The 24,466-nt window shown below is 39.6% G+C and overlaps 1 protein-coding gene and 1 long non-coding RNA gene across 5 annotated transcripts in view; one reads left to right on the top strand and one right to left on the bottom strand.

The window, feature by feature from the left end:
* The window catches only part of BRINP3 (BMP/retinoic acid inducible neural specific 3), a 293,883-nt gene that overhangs the window by 173,991 nt on the left and 95,426 nt on the right, over positions 1–24,466 (bottom strand). The window contains exon 1 of one of the 4 annotated variants that reach the window (XM_043520701.1): positions 1,131–1,261. The exons of the other annotated variants lie outside the window; for them this stretch is intronic. Within the exon in view, the coding sequence (XP_043376636.1) occupies positions 1,131–1,162 (32 nt within the window). The 5' untranslated portion in view covers positions 1,163–1,261. Of the gene's footprint in view, positions 1–1,130; positions 1,262–24,466 lie in introns of those variants that run through there. 4 annotated transcript variants of the gene reach the window in all.
* LOC122461372 lies at positions 3,536–23,186 on the top strand. The gene is made up of 4 exons (XR_006283216.1): positions 3,536–3,866; positions 16,630–16,731; positions 17,571–17,756; positions 22,313–23,186. It is a non-coding gene; the product is annotated as an uncharacterized LOC122461372 (long non-coding RNA).

Consider the following 24,466-nt stretch of genomic DNA (forward strand, 5'->3'; position numbering starts at 1 on the left):
CCCCAAAGAAAATTGACTTTCTAAGGGAAAAAAAGGTTTTCAATTGTGGGGGGTTTAGTGAGAAGTTGATATTTTCTGGGAAAACAAGACACTTTCCTTGAAAAATTCCATTTAGTTGAAAACCCAACTTTCAACAGAAAATTTGTAACCAACCTCCTCAGTACCTGAGGGCATCCATTGTTGTTGTGGGTTCTGAGCAGTTTTGAAAACCTGGCCCATGTTGTAGGTACTGAGGCTTTCTGACAATGCTGACAATAATGGCCTGTAATATTGCAGGGAAACCCCTTTATCTCTGATACCAACTTCAGATTCAGCTCAGAAGATCTCGCTCTCCAAACACCTCAAGGAGGTGCATATTGGGTTTATTTTCAGATCAAGCTTCACTTAAGTTCCTTCTCTCTTTACTCAGCATCAGTCTGTAATCCTCACACCATTAGAAAAGAAAGTTACTGCCCTTTTTCTCTTTGTTCATGCTATGCATAAAACAGAGGAGATTATCCTGTTACCAATTACCCTCTCTTTGCCTTCTGATGACTGGCTTCATACCCCTAAATACTATATTCTTTTTTACTGCTGTCATTTCAAGACATCGGGAGTCAAGGCCCTGTACAGCCCATAGCCTAAATTAATAATTGTGTGATGCAAGTAAAGTTTTTGAGTTGCTAGACAATTTCCAACCACTGCATTATACACTTTACACAGTAGCCTTGATAGATCAGAAGTTAGTGTAAAAAATGACAAAAAAACAAGAACTGTGATATTACACCTTCCCCTTTAAAGCTTATTCCCATTTTTCCAGCCAACTGAACTCAGATAGAAGATGTTACTATGAAGTGTCCATGGCTAAAAGAGAATTAAAGGCGATTTGGAGGTCAAACTCGATATGTTTTAAGATGTATCTGACACAGTTTATCAGGATGCATATGGCACTCCCAAATAGTGTCACCAGTATTTTATTGAAGTCTTCACCATTCACAAAACGTCTCAGACTTCCAGAAAATTGACGAGCAACCTATGATACCACTTAAAAATACTTCAGTTTACATTATATTCCATCACATAACATAATTTAGCAAATGAAATACACCAAAGACATGACAGGATAATGCAGCAGATGTGGGAACACTCACTTTGCATGTAACTGAAACTGTGTAAGCATCATTAATAGAGGCTGAAGGTTCCAAAATGGATGAAGACTTTCTGGTTTGCGTTAGGACTGCTGATTTAACAGGCTCTGTGGCTCCAGTATCATCATAACTCCTGTCACTGAGATTATACTAGCAAGAAGAATAAACATGACAAGGAAAACAGGAGCATGAAGCAGCTGCATAATTACATACCTCTGAAAAAGCCTTTAGATACATTTTTGAGTTTGTGAAGGGTGGGGTGAATATTTATAACAGGTTCATATTGAAGGCTGAATGAATAAGAGTGCTGAAGGAGAAGTATTTATCTGCCAAGCAAGAAATAAGGACAGAATTTCATAACCCCACATACAAATTAAATACATTGTAAAAACAACTAAGTAAACATTTGAGCACTAGGATAGGCTATTATAGGTAACTGTGTAAGAAGCATGCTAGGCTGTTGGACCAGGTAAAGGACCAAAAGGCTCCCCAATCTAAGAGCTAACTAGAACTACCACCTCTGAAGCAACCAGCAAGGTCTGAGGCTGCTATTGCTGCAGCAGAAGGTATGCGAAAGCACCATATGTTAGCTGCTACACCCACTGCCACACAGATCAGGACCTGCAGGTGCACACTGCTGCCAGCTCACTTATACGCAGCTTACCAGCTGTTCAGAGGAGACTTGTGCCTCTCCCAGACACTAAAATCCTCTGCCCAATGAGATCACAACCCATCACCAATCTTCCCTTACTCTGTGTAACTGGCAGTGTTGTTCCTGTCTCCACACACCCAGCAAAAGGGTATTGTTTTGTGGGAAAGGAGGGACTGGATTTTTAGAGGGTGGAGAAAATTAATTTTTGGAAGCAGAGGAAAGAATAATTTGTGATGGTTGAAGGAAAATTGAATGGATTTGGGGGGGGGGGGGGGGGGCGGGAGAAGCCAGATGGAATGGAGCTGAACACACACACAATCTTTGAAATGTATTCTGGTTGCTTAGAAAGAACTGCCCATTCAGGTCTGGAATTTGAATATACTTCTGGCAATTGTGTTTGCAAGCTAAAGGTCTAGAATTGAATTGCTTGACAAACCTCATATAGGACAGAGCGTCAAAGTTGTCTTAGCTTTTTGTGCTTAAGAGGAGACTGAAGGAAACATTGTCAGTTCTCACAAAATAAAATGCCCTGGCCAACCTCTGAACAACAAAAACTAAGCACTGTTGCAAAAGCTGGAGTGAGTTTGAAGGATGGAGTTGGGGAGAGAGAAATTGTAGTCCTTATGCTAAAGTAATTTATTGTGCTGTTAATGAAGGCCTCTGGGCACATTTCTTGAACTGACTCTCAGACACAAGAAAGTTACTTCTGGCGTACTAATGAAGATACTTTGTCCTAATATTTCTTTTCTTATTATGGAATAAGATGTAACAAAGTACAGCCCTACTGCAGAGAAGGAAAGGCTTTCCTTTCCCATTCATCTTCCTGGTCTGAAATACCACATGCTGGTGAAGAGAGATCATTTGATTCTCAATGTGGAAACAGCATTTGATGTAGGCCAGACTTACAGTATACTGTTCACAACATAATATAGGAAGTCAAGAGTGATATCATCTTCCTTGCTCCTGAAGAGAGCATCCGCTAAACATTTATTTTAAACAAACTAAGAAAATCTTGCCTGTCACTTGCTGTCATTCCAAGATCTTCATCTTAACCCCTGGAAAAAACAAACTTTTTTTTTAAAAAAATGGTAGTTTGAAGTTGAGCTCAGATTTCCACTGCTGTTTCGTTCCTTTCCTATTAGTCTGTTAGTCTTTAAGGTGCCACTGGACTCCTCGTTGTGTTTCCTTTCCTAATCATCCCTGGTTTTCCTTGCACATGTCTATTGGCACCAGAGCAGTCTTCAACTCCTTTATTTTATGTGTCTGTTTTTAAGTCAGTGTATTTCAGTAACCTTGATTGAGTTGCCTGTTTCCCAGCGAATGCCTGCCTGCCCCACTCCCTCAATATATATTTTTGGCTCCCTGTGTTGCCACTTACCCCCTGTGACTTCTATTTTTCTCACACAGCAGTACACTTAGGGTCAGTCCTGCGAGGTACTGAGTACCTTCAATACCCAGTGAAGTCATTCAGAGTTGAGCTCTCTAAATAGGGTGTTCATCAGCACCTTGTAGAAATGAGCCTCAAGTAAAATATTCCTACTCAGATCTAATTCTTCATTGAAACTACTGTACAGGGAGGAAAGGCAAAATAATAAGTTCTTCCAGCTTTGACCTAACATTTTACCTTCAGCCAAGTTTGTTCACCACTGGTTGAAACTCAGACATATCCATATAACACCTACCTACTCACACCTGCAGTATCTGGATCAGTCAGAAGCTGTGGAAGTCAAAAGTAACAGAAGAATCTGTTCATTGGGAATCCCTGGCCTCAATTTAGGAGGCTTGTGACAGGGTGCTAAGCAGAAAACTGCTTAGCTAACCCTCTGTCACTCCAGCTCCAATTTAGGGAGCTGAATTGGAGCTGGGTAGATCGCCTGGTCCTGACTGGGGAAGCTGGAACAGCTGCTGCCTCCTCAGGCTGGGGCTGGATAAGAGCCCCAGAGAAAGGAAGCCATGGAGGAGCTGTAAAGAGGGAAGCTGTAGTATAGGCCAAGCAGAGAGAGATAGCTTGCCTTCTCTCTCCTGCTGGTGGGCTATGTATATAGTGGAAAAGTGGTGGGAGCATGGCCTGTAAATAAAAGCACCAGGTGAGCACTGCACCAAGGTCTCTGTGTGACTTTCTCAGCCTAGCGGAGGCAGGAGCTAGGAGGGCCCTGCAGGGACCCCATTACAAGGCTGGGGGTGGGGGGGGGGAAGACAACTAGGGCTCCACTAGAATCATTAGACAGTAGCACCATAGTTAAGAGAAAAAAAAAAAAAACTAAATTGGGACACCAGAAAGCATAAGCTTTCAGAAATGGGTGACTAATTTAAACAAACAAACCCCTGACTGAATTTAATTTCCCAGCTATATATTTCATTCCAGTCTTTACTGCTTGTCGTGACATCAATGGGTAAACAATGATAACATTTTGCAAAATGAATCCTAATTTGCTGTACAGTGAGGGTTGCATAATTTCAAGTGTGGTCACATCTTACGTGCAACCTGCCAAATCTGAGTGTTTTTCACTTTTTTGTTTTGAAATGTCATGATACAGTAAGCAATGCAATATAGCAGTATAATAGACATTCTTCTCAAAAAGCTGCGGATTCCTGTCTTGGTCAGCTTTGGCAAAACTTTCTAGTTAGGAAAAAAATCAGCTTGTGTATTATGTTCCCTCATTCTTTATTAATGAGTGAATCTTCATAAACAGTCTTTGCTTCTGCTTTTGTGCCTGCTCCCTGCAGGTTAGTCTCTCCTTGAAATGAGAGAACACTCAGCCTGTGGCATTACAAATGGCTTTTATGGAAAAACTTATAACAGCACAAATTCTGGACAATATCTTCAGGTGATTAGTAAACAGCAGGAAAGGATGAACTCTTAGGAAATGAGGATGCTATTTTTATGGTAATCTCATTACTGGGAGAAAATGTCAGAATAAAACAACAATAAATATGAGAGACACAGAAGAGTTTCTAATTTTTTTTTTTTTACAAAGTTTTCAGTGAGATGTCAGCCTTTAAGGACGTAAGGCACAATAATGTCTCTGAAGAATAAAGAAATGCACTGATAACAAATCTATAGGCATATACATCATACACACAAATGACATCCAAGAACCACTGAAGACTGTAGCCAAGCTTTGTTATTTATTTCATTGCTGAAATGAAATAAATTGTTTTCAGGATGCTGAAATACTTACTAGTAGCATTAAATATAAGAGTTGCCATTAAATTTGTTCTTTGTCTCAGGCACTACAGATTTTGAATCCAGCCATGGTGGGGGTTGGGGGTTTCCCAAAGCAAGCTCTTTATCTTTTGGACTGCTGTGCTATATGGTTAGCTGTGGGAATGCAGCTAATTCTCCGCCATCACACCATATCCCCACTGACTCAGCAGGGTCAGGTAAATAGCAGCTGATGGGACATCAGCTTCCCATTCCTGTCCCACCCCTTGTCTGAGTGACTAGGCCTGTTGCTAGGCCTGTTGGTGCTTGAACTCCCTGAGACACTGTCCTTGTCTATACTACCACTTAAGCTGACGTAAGTTACATCACTTGGGGGTGTAAACCCCCCCCCCCCCGAGTGACATAACTTACGTCGACTTAACATGGTGTCTACACTGCGCTATGTTGGTGGGAGATGCTCTCCTGTCAACAAGCTTCCGCCTCTCATTGAGGTGGATTAATTACGTCGACAGGAGAGTGCTCTCCTGTTGACTTGTCTTCACCAGACCTGCTAAATTGATGCCGCTGCACTGATCGCAGCGGTGCCAATTTAGCATGGTAGTTAAGATAAGACCTAAATCCCTGCTTCTTTGTTTGGATATTACTCCTTGCTCCTGATACCATGTCTCATCCCCGCTGCTGCTACCATTCTTTGTTCCTGGTTCCTGCTTCCTCACCCTGACCCCTGATGCTGATTCTATCTTTGACTTTGGAGTGACATCTGACTCCAGCTCTGGCCTCGGTGTGGCTCTAATTCTGATTCTGGCTCTGATCACTGGGGTGACTTCTGATTCTGGATTGACCCTTGGAGTGGCTTCGGACTCTAACTCTGGGTTTAATCTATGGTGTGATTCCTGATCATGAACCCAACTCCATCCCTGGCTCTGAGCACTAGTTCTGACTGCATTGTCTGTGTCCTGACAATTGGACTGCTTTGGAATAGAAAAAGCAGTAACATAATGGCTGTGTATAACCACTGGTTAAATCCATGTGTCTGCTGCAGTGTTCAAAACTATCATGGTATTTTATAATATGAAGTGTCATGCTCTGTGATTGACTGAATTATAAAGTGCATGATAATGATCATGATTCTATTTTTGATCATAGCATGAAAGATGTTAAACAAGGCACTTTGTTTATAGGCTCTTGAATGTTCTGTTTTATTAATCCCTCCTATCATTTTCAAAGAGTGAGAATCACAGTTATCTAGTTTACTAGTGCATATATTTAGGCCAAAAATTCCAAACTTGGGTACTTAATGTTAGGCAACTAAACTAATATTTACACCTCAATTAAAGTGGCCTAAATTTCAGAAATGCTATGAAATCAGAGTTTTCACTGACAGTAGTTTAGATCCAATGAGAGGTTGGAATAGTCTCTTAAAATTATCAGAAGTTGTGTGAGTAACATGCAGAAATGTAAGCCAAGCATACATATAAATATATCCCTAGCATGCATCACCTAATTTCGCCAGCTGTCTATTTCAGAATTAGAATGAAGCTGAAATGTCTTTCAATCTATACCAAATTTTCCTCTGCCTTTGCAACACAAATGAAATATCTAGTCTCTGAGTTCTTCTGGCTTATAGGGTCGTTCCTTTAGTCAACAGCTGACCCATTTCTAGTTCCAATCTGATCAGGTCAGAAAATCTTGCCTGTATTCACAATCATGCTACCTTTGAGATCCAATACAACAATAAGTCAATGCCTGGAAATCCATAGGACTCCTACTTACAGTGTGATACTGTCCTTTCCCAGTTGTTCTGGCTGATTCAAATTAAACATTTACAGATCCTCATCTCATTGAGCTCTCTTGGTTCTTTCATATAACTTTCAGAGATGTCAAGAGGGTCTTTCCCAGTGCTGCCTTCAGCTCCATAAACTACAGTATTGTAGGCCACAAATTATCTTCACAAGGACTTCCCTACTGGGTAATAGAACATATTTTCACCTGTAGTCAAAGCAACGCAGGCACTGAGACTCAGCCTTATAGCAGTTTCCTTTTCTTGACTTCTCTGTCTTTCAGGTCACATGTCCTACTCTAGCTGAATTTTTCCCGCTGAGTCTGGTTGGCAAAGTCAGCCAGCTACTATACTCTATGTGGCCTTTTCCCCTTGAGTTCTGATTGGCTCCAGGCCACAAGTTTCTGGGCTGAATATGTGTGTGACATGCTGAATTGATTGTCTTTAGTAATGCTAGGTTCCTGGACCACTTATAGCTGAGCTCCCTGGCTTGCTTTCTGCATATTTGCATAAAAAACAGTTGAGTATAACAGATCCTCTCCCCCACTTTACAGTTCAGTTGTATTTGTATTCTATATAGGCTCTTGTCATAAATATAAAGGGAAGGGTAACCACCTTTCTGTATACAGTGCTATAAAATCCCTCCTGGCCAGAGGCAACATCCTATTACCTGTAAGGGTTCAGAAGCTCAGCTAACCTGGCTGGCACCTGACCCAAAGGACCAATAAGGGGACAAGATACTTTCAAATCTTTGGGGTGGGGGGAAGGTTTTTGTTTGTGCTCTTTGTTTACGCGGTTTGTTCTCTCTTGGGACTGAGAGAGGCCAGACAGAAATCCATCTTCTCCAACCCATTCTAATCCAAGTCTCCAATATTGCAACCAGTATAGGTAAACCAGGCAAGGCGGATTAGTTTTCCCTGTGTTAAGAGGGAGGTTTTTTCCTGTTTTCTGTAACTTTAAGGTTTTTCCCAGAGGGGGATCCTCTGTGTTTTGAATCTGAATACCTTGTAAAGTATTTTCCATCCCGATTTTACAGAGATGATCTTTACCTTTCTTTTTTTTTAATAAAATCCTTCTTTTAAGAACCTGACTGATTTTTCCATTGTTCCAAGATCCAGGGGTTTGTGTCTTTGCTGATTTTGTAAGAAATTGGTTAGGATATTATTCTCAAGGCTCCCCAGGAAAGGGGGTGTAGGGCTTGGGGGGATATTTTGGGGGAAGATGTCTCCAAGTAGTCTCTTTCCCTGTTCTTTGCTTAAAACGCTTGGTGGTGGCAACATACTATTCAAGGACAAGGCAAAGATTGTACCATGGGGAAGTTTTCAACCTAAGCTGGTAAGAATAAGCTTAGGGGGGTTTTCATGTGGGTCCCCACATCTGTACCCTAGAGTTCAGAGTGGGGAAGGAACCCTGACAGCTCTTATACTGCACCCATCACCCTGGTATTTGCTGCTCCTCCTTTCTCTGGGATTTTAATAAAAAAATAATATAGTATAAAAAGATGTGGGCGATGTTACTTTTTGCTAGTTGTGTTGTGTCATCTTTAAATTTATTCTGGAGCTTGAATGAATTCTGCCAGTTGTTGGCAGTGTGTTTGTTAATGGTTTTAAAATGTGCTTTTAATGGATGAAATGCACCCAGGGGCCTGGAGGGGGGAAGACAGTAGTTATATGCAAGTAAGCTAAAAACTGTTGCTATTAAAGAATGTCAGCTGAAATGTCCAGAGCACTTTCAACAAAGCCCTTTTCAAATACTGCTTTGACTCTACGATGACGAGTTTGATCCCTTGAGTGAGATAAGTGAGTATGCAAGTGACTTTAATTTTATTTTCATTCTGAGGTTTGGGGTTGACATGATTGCTCTCTAGATCAACTACAGCCATTTACTTTTTTGGCAGCCATTTACTTTTGAGTACTTTTTAAGTGCAGATGCCTCCAAAGGGTCATATCCAAGCCAATATGGATTATTTTCATATAAGATTTTGTAAGCTACTGTTTCAAATGCTTTACTGAAGTTGAGATATTAATTTAATATATTCTACGGTTCTCTTCAGAATTTGAAATTTAGAGTCACTGGTTTAGAAAATGTTTTGTAGAGGATGGAGGTTCTTGTGGCTGCAGTTATGAAAAATAATCAATGTTTTAGCTTCAAGGATGGATGAATCAGAGAATAAAAATTAGAAAGGTAACCTCCATCTAGTCAGAGTTCCTGAAGTGGTGGGAGGCTGAGAGTGAATCTTTTTCTAAAGGAAAGAGAGTGTGTATGTATGTGTGTTTTTTTGGCCACATTGATACCAGAACAGCTAGGTAGTGTAATGTGAATGAGCCTCATGTTGGAGTCAGTTACACTATAAATGGTTTGGATGATTAGCATGTCTATTCTTCTGTGGAGGAGTATGTTTTGGGCTCCAATGATACAGATGTACCCCAATGAGAGGCACTTGGTTTTGTGTCCTTTTGAGGGGCTGCATTTCCAGAAAGAGCCATATTCCTGGACTATTCAAGGTTAGATTGTGCCAGTACCTGCATACAAGTGCATGGTGAGGTGAGGGAGAAGGTGAAAAGGAACTTTTCCCAACCATAAGTGACTCGGTAGAGAAGTCAGCTGCGGAAAAAGCTCCCTTCTTGCTCCCCCTCCAGGCACAAGTTGCTTTAAAGATTCAGGAAGGGCTGGATAAGGATGTCTCCTATACTCCTTTGTATACTGAAGAGGATGGTATTAGTTGTTGTTATTATTATTATTTATTTGTATTGTAATCATATCTAGGAACCCCAGCCAAGGATCAGGACCCTATTGCGCTAAGTTCTGTACAAACACAAACAAAATGAGGAAAATATTACAACATCCCCAAGGGTAGAGCAATGGACAAACCTGTGTGCACTGCCCTGTAACGCCAAAGTAATTTTGACAGCATCAGCTGGAATTCTGATGGCTACATGACAGATCTGCACACCTGCCCCAGGATACCTGGGCCCATCAAGGGCACAATCTAGCCTAAGTTCCTAACTGCTTTAGCTATTATGTTCTGTTCCCAGTTGAGGTCTATTTTGAATGTCTAATTTGGCAAGATTTTTCAACCATGGTCTATCACACAAAATGTATTCAGTTCTAAAACCTGAGGTGTCTTGTTTTATTTTGGGGCTCTCATCTCTTGCAGCCCTGGAGGCAGGATAATATAGTTTGTGAGAAGGTCTGCTTTGTTTCATGAGGAGGGACGTTAGGGATGTTGTCTGCTTGAATGTACATTTATTCAGATCATAGAAATAAATAGGATATAATGTGTTAAAGTACAACGAGGTACTTAATCAATTATGGCAGTTAAACAATGTCTGATGGTGCACTACTTCCAGATTAATCTGGTTCCAAATGTACCTCTTTGGAAATGAAGTATCTTGTCCAAAATTCTAGCACTCTGAAAAATGTAATAGGCCTTTTCTACACAGTGGAATGTGGTGAAATTGTATTTTTTTTTAATATGTCATTCATGGGTGAGTCATGGTCAGGTTTGTAGTTTCAGATAAGGTCTCACCACAATCTGTTCTGTAACCGCTTCAAATCAATAGGCATGCCTTTCTTATTCACAGAGGATGGGAGCTTATAGCATAGACAAACTAAGCCAACCAGCATGTCTCCACTGAGATCAGGAGCAGGGATTGCAGACTGTGTCCTCTTTATACTTACAGGACATGTGGGTGGTAATTCAGTACAAAACCTCTTCAAACCCAGCTGTAAGTTTATTTTAATGAAAAAATTGTATGCCGCCTTCTCTTTGTTTTCAAGAAATCAATGCAGTGACAAGTCTACAGACTTTTTGTGGTGGGCAGATTGTCAGCTGGTGCAGATCAGCATAGCACCACTGAAGATCGTGGAGCTACGCTGATGTACACACACTGAAGATATATTGATGAGACCAAAAGTGAATGAGGGTACAGAGAAGGGAGATAGACAGAGAAATCACTAGCACTGCATGTGACTGACAAACACAGTAAGCTTGAATTATAATTAATTTGTTCATGGGCAGTAGAAGTGAATGGAGATCTCAGAGGCAAGAATGTAAACTCCATGGCAGAATATTAACATAGAAATCTTTCTGCTGATCTCTTCATCACATCAAAAGAGCATGGATCTGTAATGGCAACTTATTATATCTGTTACATTGCACCGTATCACCACTTCAGTTGTATGCACACAGCTATTCACAGGGTTGTAAGGAAAACTATAGGAGAGATGTTGCTTGAGGAGTTAAAAAATAAAACAATAATACTCCAAATGGATATACACTTAATGCTGGTATTTCCATAGTGTTTGAATTTCATGGGCACTTTTAGCATTGAGGTAATATTCACTATTTCACAGATGAACAAAACCAGCTCTGACCACTTATTCAGGATCAAGCTGAAAAGTAAATTATCTCAAAGAATAAGGGAATACTGTGAAACTTCTGTGCAAGTGTGACTTGAATAGAGATAACGTGCACTGACTGATCAAGAACTGAAAGCCTTTCTTGGATAAACCAGTTGCATGAGCCGCTGAATTTAAGAAATCCCCTCTTTAGGAGAACAAATGCTTTCTGTTTGTATTACAAATTCTAAATACATGTCTCCTCACCCACCAATCTGCACTAACCATTTCTGAAAGGGATGAAATACTCTTATCTTGCCAAAAGTGTCAGCTCAATCTGCATTCATGACATTTCAGACTTGGAAATTGCAGACTCACTAATGCCGCATACTGCAGGGGAGAAAAGTCCTTTATCCAAGCAGTAAAAGTATACTTAGTTTTTGATAATAAGAATATGATATTCTGTTACCATACTTCATTTACAGACATTCATTTCTGGTTTTCAAATAAAAGATACTATGCAGATGTACTTCAAATACTCTGAAATAGTTACAGGCCTTTATGATTTTTCTCATAGTTTAGATGCCAACAGTTTTGATTTGTCAGACTCATATCTACAAAATGTTTTTGACAACATTTGAATCTGCCAAGTTATTCCATAACTAATATAGACTGGTTCTGCTCTCAGCTACCCCAAGTGTAAATCTGGAATTACTCCAAAAATCAGTGTAGGTAATCTGGATTTTCTTCATTGGTAAATAAGAATAGAATTTGGTCCTAAATATACTCATATACTGCAACTGAAAATTGCAGACTCTTAAATAAAATCTCTTACCAGCAAAATAATGAAATGACAGTTACCGTTATTCTTTCAATATGGGCATCTTGAAAAAAAAATTATTCAGATGCAGTTGAAGTTTTTGTTTGTTTATTCTACTTTGAGATTGCTCTCATGGATTAAGACAAAGAACAATATTTGGGACCAGATTTTGTGTTCCACTCCAGCTCCTTCACCCCACTCCAGCAACATAAAGACGCCATTTGACTGGTAGAAGTTGTCCTTGAGAAATATCCCCAGAATAGGAGGGTTCATCAGGCAATGCAGAGCTCCTGGAACTGCTGTGTATCATTCCTGCTGTAGGGGGACATATGGGGACATGTCTGGGAAAGGAGTGTGATAGGGCACAGAGCATTACATTCCTTTCTCAACTGCCAGAACAACCCCTACAGTATTACAGCTGAGTTTCAATTAGAGCCCCCCAGAGGCTTCTCTAATTTGTGTCATAGGCCAGGTAGCCTGAATAGCCCCAGAAAAAGGGGAAGGTGTAAAGGTGGTCCTAAAGCAACCTTTACCTCTTATAGCAACCCTATGCCCCATTCCTGCATTGAGTAGAGCTCAAAAGGAAAGGAGAATCTGTCCGATGTTTATTCTGTGCTATATTTATGCTAATACACAGCATGTGAGGAAATAAACAATGGCAATAAGAGACACATTCCATCTAATGGCATTTCCCTTTGACTACAACGCAATATTCCATGGTACAATTTTAGATTTTTCAGGAATGAACATTGTACTTCATTCAACTCAAGCATTACAAATTGTATTTGTTCCTTCCCTGTGGCCAACATTCACAATGAGAGCGGGACACTAGCATAAATTAAGTTTCGTAAAAAATAATCTTCAGCCTCAAGAGAGGAGTTGTGTGCTGTTGCAGATTGACCAAATACTGGAAGCCACCCAAACCAAGAGCTACAGTAATGGAAAGAGAACAGCAAGTGCTGACTGTTCACTTCAACAGCTCAGGGACATTAAAATGGAACATACTAAAAAGGCTGCTGTCACACAGTATTCTGTGCTGTGCATACTATTTACTAACCCACACTGTTTTCTTTCTAATTCAAAGCTCGAACCTGCAAGGATTTACTCGAGGTGTAGTGCTCAATATTCTGAGTAGTCCTACTGACAATAGCAATTCCAGGCTTCCGATTGACATCTCTTTTATAGTACGGAGGTTCACATTCAAGTGCCCATACTGATCTCAACTGTGTTAAAGTGGCACTATAAATTTTAAATATTTAATGTAACATCAACATCATTTTGCTTTCCATAGCAGTGTCCCTGTTAAAAGAATACTAATGAATATTTCCTGTCAGGCCATTATTAGCTTTCTGGAAGAGAAAGCATGATCCAGTGATTAGGGGCTAGGAATTCTGGAGACCTGGGTATGATTCGCTGCTACGCCACAGACATCTTGTCTGACCTTGAGTAAGTCACTTAGTCTCTGTGTGCCTTTATTCTTCATCTGGGAATAATGGTACTTCCCTACCTCACAAGAGTGTTGTGAGGATAAATACATATAAAAGGATTGTGAGGTGCACAGATACTACACCCATGGAGACTGTATACATACTTTAGATAGCTAAGTATGTATACTTTGTTTAATCATCAGTTCATCCAAAGGTATTTATAATCTGTAGTATATTTCACTGACTGTGCATAGCCCTTGACAGTCTATGTTGCTTCAGGAAAATGAAGTACAACCGAGGATTAATTTTATTCCTTTTAAAAAATAAAAGATGGTGGTCGAATTTTCAAACTATTCATCTGTGCATGGCCTTTCATAGATTGGCGGGTGGAGTCAAATGTATGTTTGGTTGATGCATTTTGTTCCCCTCTGCCAGTGGAACTGGATGCCAGCATATGGTCCACTATTTTATAGGGAAGAGAAATGGCTGTTTTAAAAGAGCCATACTCACAGTTTGCTGATTCAGATTAAAGTTTGTTCATCCTTGTTTTCTGTTTACGCGCTAGAGCTCTGTGAAATAATCATCACAATATTTAAAATGCTTACTCTTCCCCCCCCCCCCCCTTTTCTGAGGGTTTCTACAGATTTGGAGTGTTTTGGTGCTGAACTCTACACCCCGTGCAGAAATTTATCCACCCTGTGGATGCCTGCAGTATGTGTAAGTGGCTAGGATTCACACTCCTAGCTCGTAGTATAGATGTCGTCTTAGAGAGCTGCAAAATCATGCAAATTTAAAACTGTACCTGTAAAATGGAATGTGTTGTCTCATGCAGAACAAATGGAATGCTTGCTTCCAGAGCACTCCTCCCATCCCCTACAAACTCACAACCATGAGGCAGCAGGAACAATATTGTGCAAACCAACCAATGTTCCCTCTAATTTTTGACAGGCCGTGTGTGCAAAAAATTTCTTCTGTGCAAAATGTTTGTGCGCGCGGTGTTTTGATGTGTGTGCGGGGTTTAGGATCTGTGTGCGCGTGCACACAGACACAGCTTAGAGGGAACAGTGAAACCAACCACTGGAAGCTGTTCTTGGCCCTCATCTGAGATGCCAGAAAGGTCATGAGGGAAAAGAAGTAGCATCAAACAGAAGTTTAGAGTATGTCTACACTAGAAGCTGGGTGTGATTCGCAGATTGCAAACATACACTCACGCTAGCTGTCATTTGAGCTAGCATGCTAAAAATAGTGTAGACATAGTAGCATAAGAAATGCTTGCGGCGGCATGGAGTAGCTGCTCTGAATATGTATCCATGGGGTTCAGGAGAGTTTGTACCCAGGGCAACTAGCCCTTGCTGTCAGTTCCTGCTGCCTATGCTACCATGTCTACACTACCATTTTAGTGTGCTACCTCAGATAAAGCTAGCTTGAGTATGCGTAACGGGCTAGGAATCACACTCCAAGCTCATAGTATAGATATAGCCTCATAGAGCTGCAAAATCATCATGGTGTGACCTCATGACTCATCAATGATGTTACATGATTTACTTTGGTTTCCAATGATAGCATGGATACATGGCAATGTAATGTCAGAATTTCTCAGTATCATTATTTGGTGGTACTCTGCAACTCCACGGAATGATTAAATAGCTCTGCCACTGTGCAAGGCTCCATCACTACTCCAGTAGAATTATTGTACTAGACAGATTCAATTAGCAACATATACCATGTTACTCAAATAACTACTTCCACAAGATAAACTATTTCCACCGGATAAACAGCATCATCCATGTTTGCAACACATTGTGATGCAGGCCCTATGGAATTTGCTGAAAACTTAGCTAATGCTGCCACGTCAGCTTTAAGCATTGTTTGTTTCTGTAGGTTTATTTCTTGGTTTAGTGCGGTTTCTTTTGTCCGAATACATTTCCATTTTAATGGTGACTTGCTCGGACACTGCTTTCTTTTGATATCATCTGGTGGGTGTACGTTGCACTTGCAATATGTTATTTTTGGATTGCACCATGGTCCCCATAGACATGCATTGACATTGCTTTGTTTCTCTTAACGCTGTACTGTAATTTCCCTAGACTTCAATGACATCATTTTGCCATAATACTTTGTCATTGTGATGACATTTTAACAGCAAGAAGCACTTGAATTACAATGTCAAGATGATAAAACAAAATGACATACCTACTGTAAATGTTGAAAAGCCAGTTTTCTAGCTTGGGTCCCCCCCCCGCAGTGAAAATGACCCATTTGGACACGAGAACCTACTGATGTTTTTTTTTTAAATTAGATAATTTTCCAGGGAAGATACTACAACTGCTTAGGGGACTGATCTGAAGACCACTGAAGTCAGTGGGAGTCTTCCCATTGACTTTAATGGGTGTTAGATCAGGTAGAGACATACCTGCAGAATCAGACCCTAGAAAGTGGAGAGGTGCTGGCATGGGAAACTGAGTCCAAATTATCTGGTGCACCACACTGGGTATTTAGATTTAGCAAAAACTTCAATATTGGAGTCATTGTTTAATTCTGTTACTAAAACAGAACCCTTCCTCTTCCATTTACATTTCCATTCAGTTAAATCTAACAACAGCTGCAATTCTACTGATTATATATAATATAATGTAAACTAGAATGAGGATAAAATCTGATAGCCATGATGGGGGAATGCCTTTTAATTCTGAAGACTAATGCTTCTGTTATTTAAATGCTAATAAAATGATTGATTTGAGTAAACCAGACATAGCAACCACTCCAAGGGTTTGTGAGCCATATTAGCAGTATGAATATGAGGATATGAGTAAATGGCAAGTTCTTGTTAAGTGTATATAAATATTCTCTACTATCTATCTAAAACTTTTCCTATTATTTTGTGTATGAGCTCTTGGCAAGGAGATAGAAGTAAAAAAATTGAAAACTTATTTATGTCCAAAGTATTCTGCAGGGAGGCTGGTGGAACCTGCTGTATTAATTTAAATGGACTTTATGGACCAAAGGTGTTAACTCAACTTCTGTCCAATATTAAACAGTGTTAAACAAGTTCAGAGTTTGGTATACAGAGGCCTTAGTACTACTAATAAAAATAATTTTAACCTTTTATTAAAGATACAGAAAAAGTAAAACTGTTAATAGCATTTCAAATGTAAAGTATTAAATAAGACTTTCATTTTAACATCATTTCTTGTTTCCTTTCCCTTTAGCTGGAGAAAGTTTTAGAACTCCACTCCATCCCAGCTCACCCCCTCCCGCACCCCATTTGGCAGTCTTTTAAATGGTATCAACTATGGTAATAACTGTCCTTTTGCAGAAAAGAGAAGTTAGTTGTGATGTGCTGGAACTGTTGTAGCTGCTGCTGTTCAAGTCTGATCCCATTTCATCTCAGGCAGTGTCTGTGATTCAACTGGAGCTGGTAGGGGTGACGATGTCATCTGGATCCCTTTCTCTGCCCTGATTTGTTCAGGACATCCTTCAGGATTAGGACAAAAAAGGTCTGGGGGTCTCAGAATTCAAGCTGTGATGGGACAAGTGTTTGTGCATGTCCCCTCTTCGTGGGTATGGGAAAAGCAATGAACAAAGTATTTTGTCCACTGATGTTCCACAATGGTTTGTCTGGTGTCTTCATTTGTTAGGCCCGAGATGACATCTTTTGTGGTAAATTAGTATTTCACACCTGGTAATGCTTCTCTCCTGACTGTGGGCACTTCTGGTTTCATAGCAAACACTTCCACAGTTATAGAGCAAACACTGAAATATTACCTTATAACATAGGATATAGATGCATTAGTTGAGAATAATGGATGCAGCAACTTAGAAACCTTTCATATAGTCAAAATTCTAAACTCATATGTATAAATCAAATACCTGTTTTAACAATATGAACACACAGGTGAGCTATACTGGTTTCCAAGTGTGCATTTGCCAGTGTTCAATGAGGGGTAGGAGCCTTGGCATGAGCTAGCATCTGGTCTACCAGTGTCACAACTTTGAGCTTGAACACCTGCTATCCATATTTTCATGCAGAAATCCAGGAGCCAGACAAATGGTGCTACTGAAAAAACAACAATTGCAGTCATTATATAGTGTATCATCAAATGTGAAATCTACCCTGAAGGTGCCACCTGTATAGGGGAGGAAGTGGTTCATTTTCTGTGCAAATTCAGCCCTTGGCTGCTATAATGAGACTGTAAACATGGCTATCGGTTCTGGCTATGGTTGGTATTTTTAATGCTGTGGATACCACTCCTTTAGGAATGGAATGAGGTCATCAGTTCCTTTTACGCTGGCCACTGAACAGGTGACTATCTGAAGATGTTTGACATGGTTGGGGTTTCATCTCTGAAGTCTGAAGAATGTATGACAAATATTGTACTTTGAAGGTTCATTCAGTGACCTGATCAGTAAGGTGGAAGGAGCACTGTCAGGAAGATGTCTGTGGTAAGAATACTAATTACAGTTAAGCAAGAGGAACTTCCTGTGCTGGAAAACACTGTATAACTGAAAATATTGGAATTATTTTGTCGCTATATTAATGGACTTGCTCCAAAACTCTCATCTTCAAAGACTAGGATAGCAGTGGGAATGTAAATGTAATGCAAATGTGTGGCCAACTAATTATATGCTAAAATAAACAGGTCTGCAATATGGCACTGTTCCTAGTGAAATCAACAACAAAGCTCCCATTGAATTCACCAGGAGCAGGCTTGGAACCTCTATTACAACTAGGGAGCTTGCTCTTGAAAAATGAATGTCAGAGGTTTCCAATTTTTTTTTTGCCTGCTTTGTTATCCTACATATTTTTGTTCTGATTCCAGATCCAGTTATTTCAAAATAGATATGGACCAAAACTGGTGTTATTTGTCTAAACCTCCTGAATTTTAAAGGTTAAGATAACATAGGAATAAAAATCCTTACCACCCTAATTTGGCTGACCCAAAACTTGACCACTGAGGTATTGTAGAATCAAAAGCCCTTCTCAGTGTGTACCCATCTCTGCTTGCTATACCGAGTGATATTGCTATATAAATTAATTAAATGAAACATTCTTTTTCAAAGCTAGAGTTCCCACCAAGGATGCATTTTGAGAATATGCTTCCAGGAAAGTAGCCATGTTTGCTATTGCTATTTTTCACCTTTGTAAAAGGTAAAGATTTAATTTACTTTATTATTATTTTAATAAGATTTCATGCCATACTTTCTGTGCATATTATTTTCAGGCACTAAACACCAAGCCTAGTTGTTAGTTAAACAGTCATTTCTATGCTTTTACAAGCAAAGCAGATTGTTGAACAGAAGATCATTTGAAACTGAGCTTGCCTAAAATGACCAAAAAAATATTTTTCTAATGTAACTGAGAAAGTATTCTTCTGAATTGTGTGTGTGTGTGTCTTTGAAATCCAGGATATTTTGCAATTTATCTGTACTACATAAAAGCTTTTCTGCAGAAATGATCACGTCCCCACTCCCCACAATGTTTTAGATCTATTAAAAGCTTAAAGGTTGCCAGTCACATGCAGTACAGTAGCGGTTCCCTATCAGACAGGAAATGAATAAATTTGAAAACAATAGCCTGCCTTTAGGGTTTTCAGAGGCCCTTGGGTATGATGGGTGTTCACTGTTTTGGTATCTGCCCTTCCCAGAGGTGGCAGGTCCAAACAGTTATCTAGTGTGCTCACAGGGGTTCAAGTATTTTTGTCTAGAAACAATGCATCTGCAATAAAGTACTTAGAGGAACAAATACATAGATTTGCACCCACAATGCAAGTACAAACTATACTTATCACAGAGTGTGTAATCCCATGCAGTATCTTTGGAGACCATTGTATACCATTTTATGAATGCTCTACATATCTTTGTGGGCAGAGAACTGTACTCAACTCCATACGGCAGAGCTACCCCAGCGCCTCCAGGAGTGGGTTGCATATAGTGGTTCAAATGGGTATCAGAGGCCCAAGGAAATAAACAAGGGGCTTTGTGCATAAGACACTGAGTTTAAATAGATTCAGGACCTTCTTTCTGATCCAGCAAATGAACATGCCCTTTTTTCAAAGGGAGGGTGTGGGGCAATCCTGCTGACAGTGTTGGAATTACTTTGGCCTGCCAGACCTCCCCTTGTGGAAGATGGATGATTTCTGATATGTTTCTTAGTGTGTGTTTACATCTTTGTATTCTTTTTTTTATATGTTTCCTCTGTATAATTTTGTCCTCTAAGTAAACTTACTCTGCTTATGAAGGTTGTCTGGCTAATGGTAAGAGAAGTGTCATTGTCCTTGGAGAGAAACTAAGGAACATTTGTCAGACCTGTTTGGGACAATCACAGTAAAGTGCAGGGGCTACCACCTAAAACCCTCATCAGAGGAGAGTTGGATGCAGGTGCCTGTCCAGAGTGAGATGAAAGCTAGAGGCCTGAGATTTGAGGGCCAGTATTTGAGCAGGGTTTGGAGCGGGGTTAAAGATGCAGTTGTTCTGACGCTGTGAAAGTTCCCACAGAAAAGAGGCAGACCATATCAAAATCTGACCCTTGAAGACTGTCTCATGGTTGGAGTAGGAGGCTGGGAGACAAGCTCCTGGGTTCTATTCCTTACTGATATACTGTTTGATTATGTATATTACATTTGCCTCTTTGTGCCTTAGTAGAATCCTGTAGGCTATGTATAATACTTACTTTGCAGAAGAGTAGACTGAGACTTAATTTCAATAAATGTTTGTCAAAAACTTTGTAAAAAGATATTCACACAGAACCATGGAAATAGAGGGCTGGAAGGGACTTCAAGAAGTCCTCAAATCCTACCCCCTCTGCTGAGACAGGACCAAGTAAACATAGACCATCTCTGACAAGTGTTTGTCCAACCTGTTTTCAAACACCTCCAGTGATGGGGATTCCACAACCTTCTTTGGAAACCTACTGCAGAGCTCACGTGCCCTTAGAGTTAGAGAGTTTTTTCCTAATATCTAACCTAAATCTCCCATGCTGCACATTAAGCCCATAACTTCTTGTCCTATCTTCAATGGACGAGTAGAGTGGGACAATTACTTCCCTGGTCTTACATCCAACACTCCTGTTAGTATACCTCAGGAAGATATTATCCTTTTTTACAGCTACATCAAATTATTGACTCACAATCTGTGATCCACTATAACTGCCAGATCCTTTTCAGCAGCACTACCACCTAGGCAATAGTTTCCCATTTTGTAGCTGTGCATTTGATTTTGCCTTTCTAAGGCTATGTCTACTCTACAGACCTTAAAGCAGCACAACTGTACTGCAAGAAATGTGCCACTGTAAGGTCTCCTGCGTAGCTGCTCTATGCCAGTGGGAGACACACTCCAACCAACGTAGTGCTGTCCATATTGATGCTTTTGTCGGTGAAACTTACGTTGGTCGGGGGGTGTTTTTTCACACCCCTGACCAACAAACATTTTGCCAACAAAAGTGCTAGTGTAGACAAAGGCTAATTGAAGTATTTTGCACTTGCCTTTACTGAATTTCACCTTGTTGAAATCAGACCAATTCTCCAATTTGTCAAGGTCATTTTTAATTCTAGTCCTGTCCTCCAAAGTGTGTGCAAACCCTATGAGCTTTGTGATATCTGCAATTTTTTCAAGCATATGCTCCACTCCATTATGCAAGTAATTCATGAAAATATTGAATAGTACTAGAACCAGGATTGACTGCTGTGGGACCCAAGTAGATACACCCTCCCAGTTTGACAATGAATACTGATAACCGCTTTTTGAATATGGTCTTTCAACCAGTTGTGCACTCACCTTATAGTAATTTCATCTAGACCACATATGAGAATGTTATTTGGAACTAACTAGGCCAAAAGCCTTACTAAAATCAAGATATATCACATATACTCCTTCCCCTTTTTCCACTAGGCCAGTGACCCTGTCAAAGAAGGAAATTAGGTTAGTTTGGCATGATTTGTTCTTAACAAATACATGCTGGCTAGTCCTTATAACTCTTTCATCCTCCAGGTGCTTATAAACTGATTGTTTAATAACTTGTTCCAGTATATTTTCAGGTGTCAAAGTTTGTCTGACTGTTCTATAATTCTCTGATTCCTTTTTTGTTCCCCTGTTTAAAGCTAGGTGCTATGTTTGCCCTTCTCCAGTCTCCTGGGACTGCAACCATCCTTCGGGAGTTCTCAAAGATAATTGCTTCAACTAGTTCCTTAAGTACTCTATAGTGAAGTTCATCAGGCTGACTTGAATACATCTAGCTTATTTAAATAGTCTTTAACTTTTTCTTTCCTTATTTTGGCTAAGGGTCAGATACTGATACCCTTCTTTTCCCCAGCCTGAGTAGCATCTTACTCTGCAAGTAGGCCCACAGAAGCCAGTGGGACTACTCATGGAGTAGGGTGATAATCAGCATGAATAAGGGTGTCAGAATTTGGCCCTAAATGGAACATGGAACTGAGAATTTTCAGGAAGCTCAACCTAGTTAATTGAATTTCACCAAGAAGGATGTTCATATAATGTATATTTATCAACAAATATGAGTGTATGGACACTGAGCTATATTTTGCATTTAAATATATTCATTTACAGGAACTGAATATATTTCATGTTACAGTACTGAGAACTAAAATGTAATCAAGTTCCATAAAAGGATTTTAAACGTATGTGTTCCTGTGTGGCACTCTCACGTACCATCATTCACCTTGGATAAAGGTACTGGTTTCTGGAAAGCTAAAGCATACTGTTGTTTTAAGACCTGACAGTAAACCTAAGGGAGCAGACAACAGGAAAATAATATTTACATTAAGCTGCTTTTTGTTAAATTACTCCCACCCTGTATAGAATTTAAGGGTATCCTCAATGTTTTGGCAATCAGCTGCATCAATGATTTTATTTTGAGGAAAAGTGGCATTCTGAAGAGTTGTTTATAAATTATTTTTTACAGATTGTTTTGACCTTTTTAGATTCCTGCTAAACTCAAGCTATCTGACAAAGCTTCATGACTCATTTCCCACCTGCTTTTTCAGGTGTATCACTCACGTCTATTAGGAGAGCGAATCCATCCCTCATTATCCTTGGGATACTGACACATCTGATGAATCAGATTTGACATCAGGAAGACTGGTTTCTTTCTTCTGTCTTAACTTTAATCACTGATTTGTATGAAGCAATGGCACTTTTTATTGAAAATAACTGGAAACCACAGCTAGCTAATTCTATTGTTATTTGTGATGAAAGATGATTTTCTTTAGCTCTGTGCAGACAATGAAGTGTTTCTGTTCAGCTACTGGTGTTTCAGTTTTACTCGGCACCTCTTATTATGCCAGGGCTTAGTCAGAGTCAGCATTACTACATACGCCAATTTACATCTATTTGCTGTTATCTATTGCTCCAAATTACCCATTTTTGTGAATATCTAACTGATGAGACAAACCGGTGACAATATTTAGATAAGAAATATTTCTAGAAAATAATGATCAGAACTGTCTTTCATATACCACTGCTCGTATTGCTTGGAGAGTCATTTAGCATTTCATAAATAAACATAAGCGGTTTATACATCCTTCAAATGAACATCTTTAAAATGGATGATCGCATGGCGGACAGGTGTGCATCTTTTATGCTAGAAACCTCATTGTACTTAGAAATCCCTTGGTCTGGCATATGACTGACAGGGAAGGATTTTATTATGGTAAAGGCACTAGACTAGGATGCAGGAAATATAGGTTCAATTCCTTATTCTGCCAGACACCTCCTATGTGACCTTGGGTGAAAATCTCTCTGTGCCTCACTCACCAATCTGTAAAATGGGGTGATGATGCTTGGTTTCTCCTACTTTTGTCTGTTTTGCCTATTTAGGTGGCAAGCCCTTCTGAGCAGGGTCTCTCTCGCTGACTGTGTGTGTGTACAGAACCGAGCATAATGAAAGCCTTGAATACATGAACACTACTTATGGTAACAAAATACAATTTGAATCAAGTGTTACAACATAGCTATAAATCTAGTATCTGAAACCTTTATAACACATTCAGTTTCCCTCATAACTTGTGTCATGCTTCAGGGAAAAGTTTATGAATAATCTGGCCTCTTTTTAAGGCTCAGGAGCACAGCAGCATGTTAATGAGGAATATCATTTTAGAAGGGCCTTCAGGTTAGATAATAGGAATCCTGAGTTGAAAATGTGTGGGATGTTTTCTTGGATTTGAGGGCAGTGTAATGTACTGATTAACCTGTTTGTATACTACAGCTGTTTACTGGCTGGACTATCTGAGCACCTCAAGTATAAATATTTGTCACTCTGATGACCGGGCCATAGAGAATACAAGCACTACTACTTCATTTAAGAAGCACTGACTTCCACAAATAATTAAGCAAATCTCATATGAAACTATAAGAGTGGGGAGACTAACAGAAGGTAGAAGCTCAGATGAAGATTGTCTTCAACTCAGGGAAGGTTCCTGTTGTGATTTGTATGTGATTCTGCTCTGGAGAAGTCCTCTTCTCTCAAGGCAAGCTTAATATGTAACTTATTTGACCAAGGTGCTAAGCATGTGCTTAAATTTCATTGATTTCTATTTTTAATTTATTACCATTTTCTAAGTAATACCTTAATCATATGCCCAATTCAGATGGATGTAAGTGCATGTTAAGCATTAAACTCTTGTGTAAGTATTTTGCTGAATCAGAGCCCAAGTTGTTAGCTCTTAAAGGATGTGTGTGTATATATATAAAATATTATAATATATATATACAAACACAGACCCCTAACAACTTGGGTCCTGATTCACAAAAGTACTTACACAAGACTTTAATGCTCAACATGCACTTACATCCATCCCAATTGGATATATATATACACCTTGAGAGCTAAGAGAGAGATTTCACTTTATAATTGAAAATTTTATAGCAATGTATTACTGTTAATGCTTCAAAATGATGCTTGTGTGTGGTTTAGTATTTAGGTTTCCATGTAAATACTGTTGTAAATAAACCATGGTGTTTTGTATTTATAACCAGTGAGTGTTGCCTATTTGAAAGTTTGAAAAGGGTACGGTTAACTTGAGAGATCTATCTTCAGAATATACTTAAGCCAGAGGCAATATGGGCCAGGAATGGGCATCTAGTGCAAAGTAGTTAAGACAAATTGGCACAGGTGACAGAGAGAGATGTAGGCAACAGAC

The sequence above is a fragment of the Chelonia mydas genome, chromosome 8 (genome assembly GCF_015237465.2).
Source record: "Chelonia mydas isolate rCheMyd1 chromosome 8, rCheMyd1.pri.v2, whole genome shotgun sequence".
NCBI lineage: Eukaryota > Metazoa > Chordata > Testudines > Cheloniidae > Chelonia > Chelonia mydas.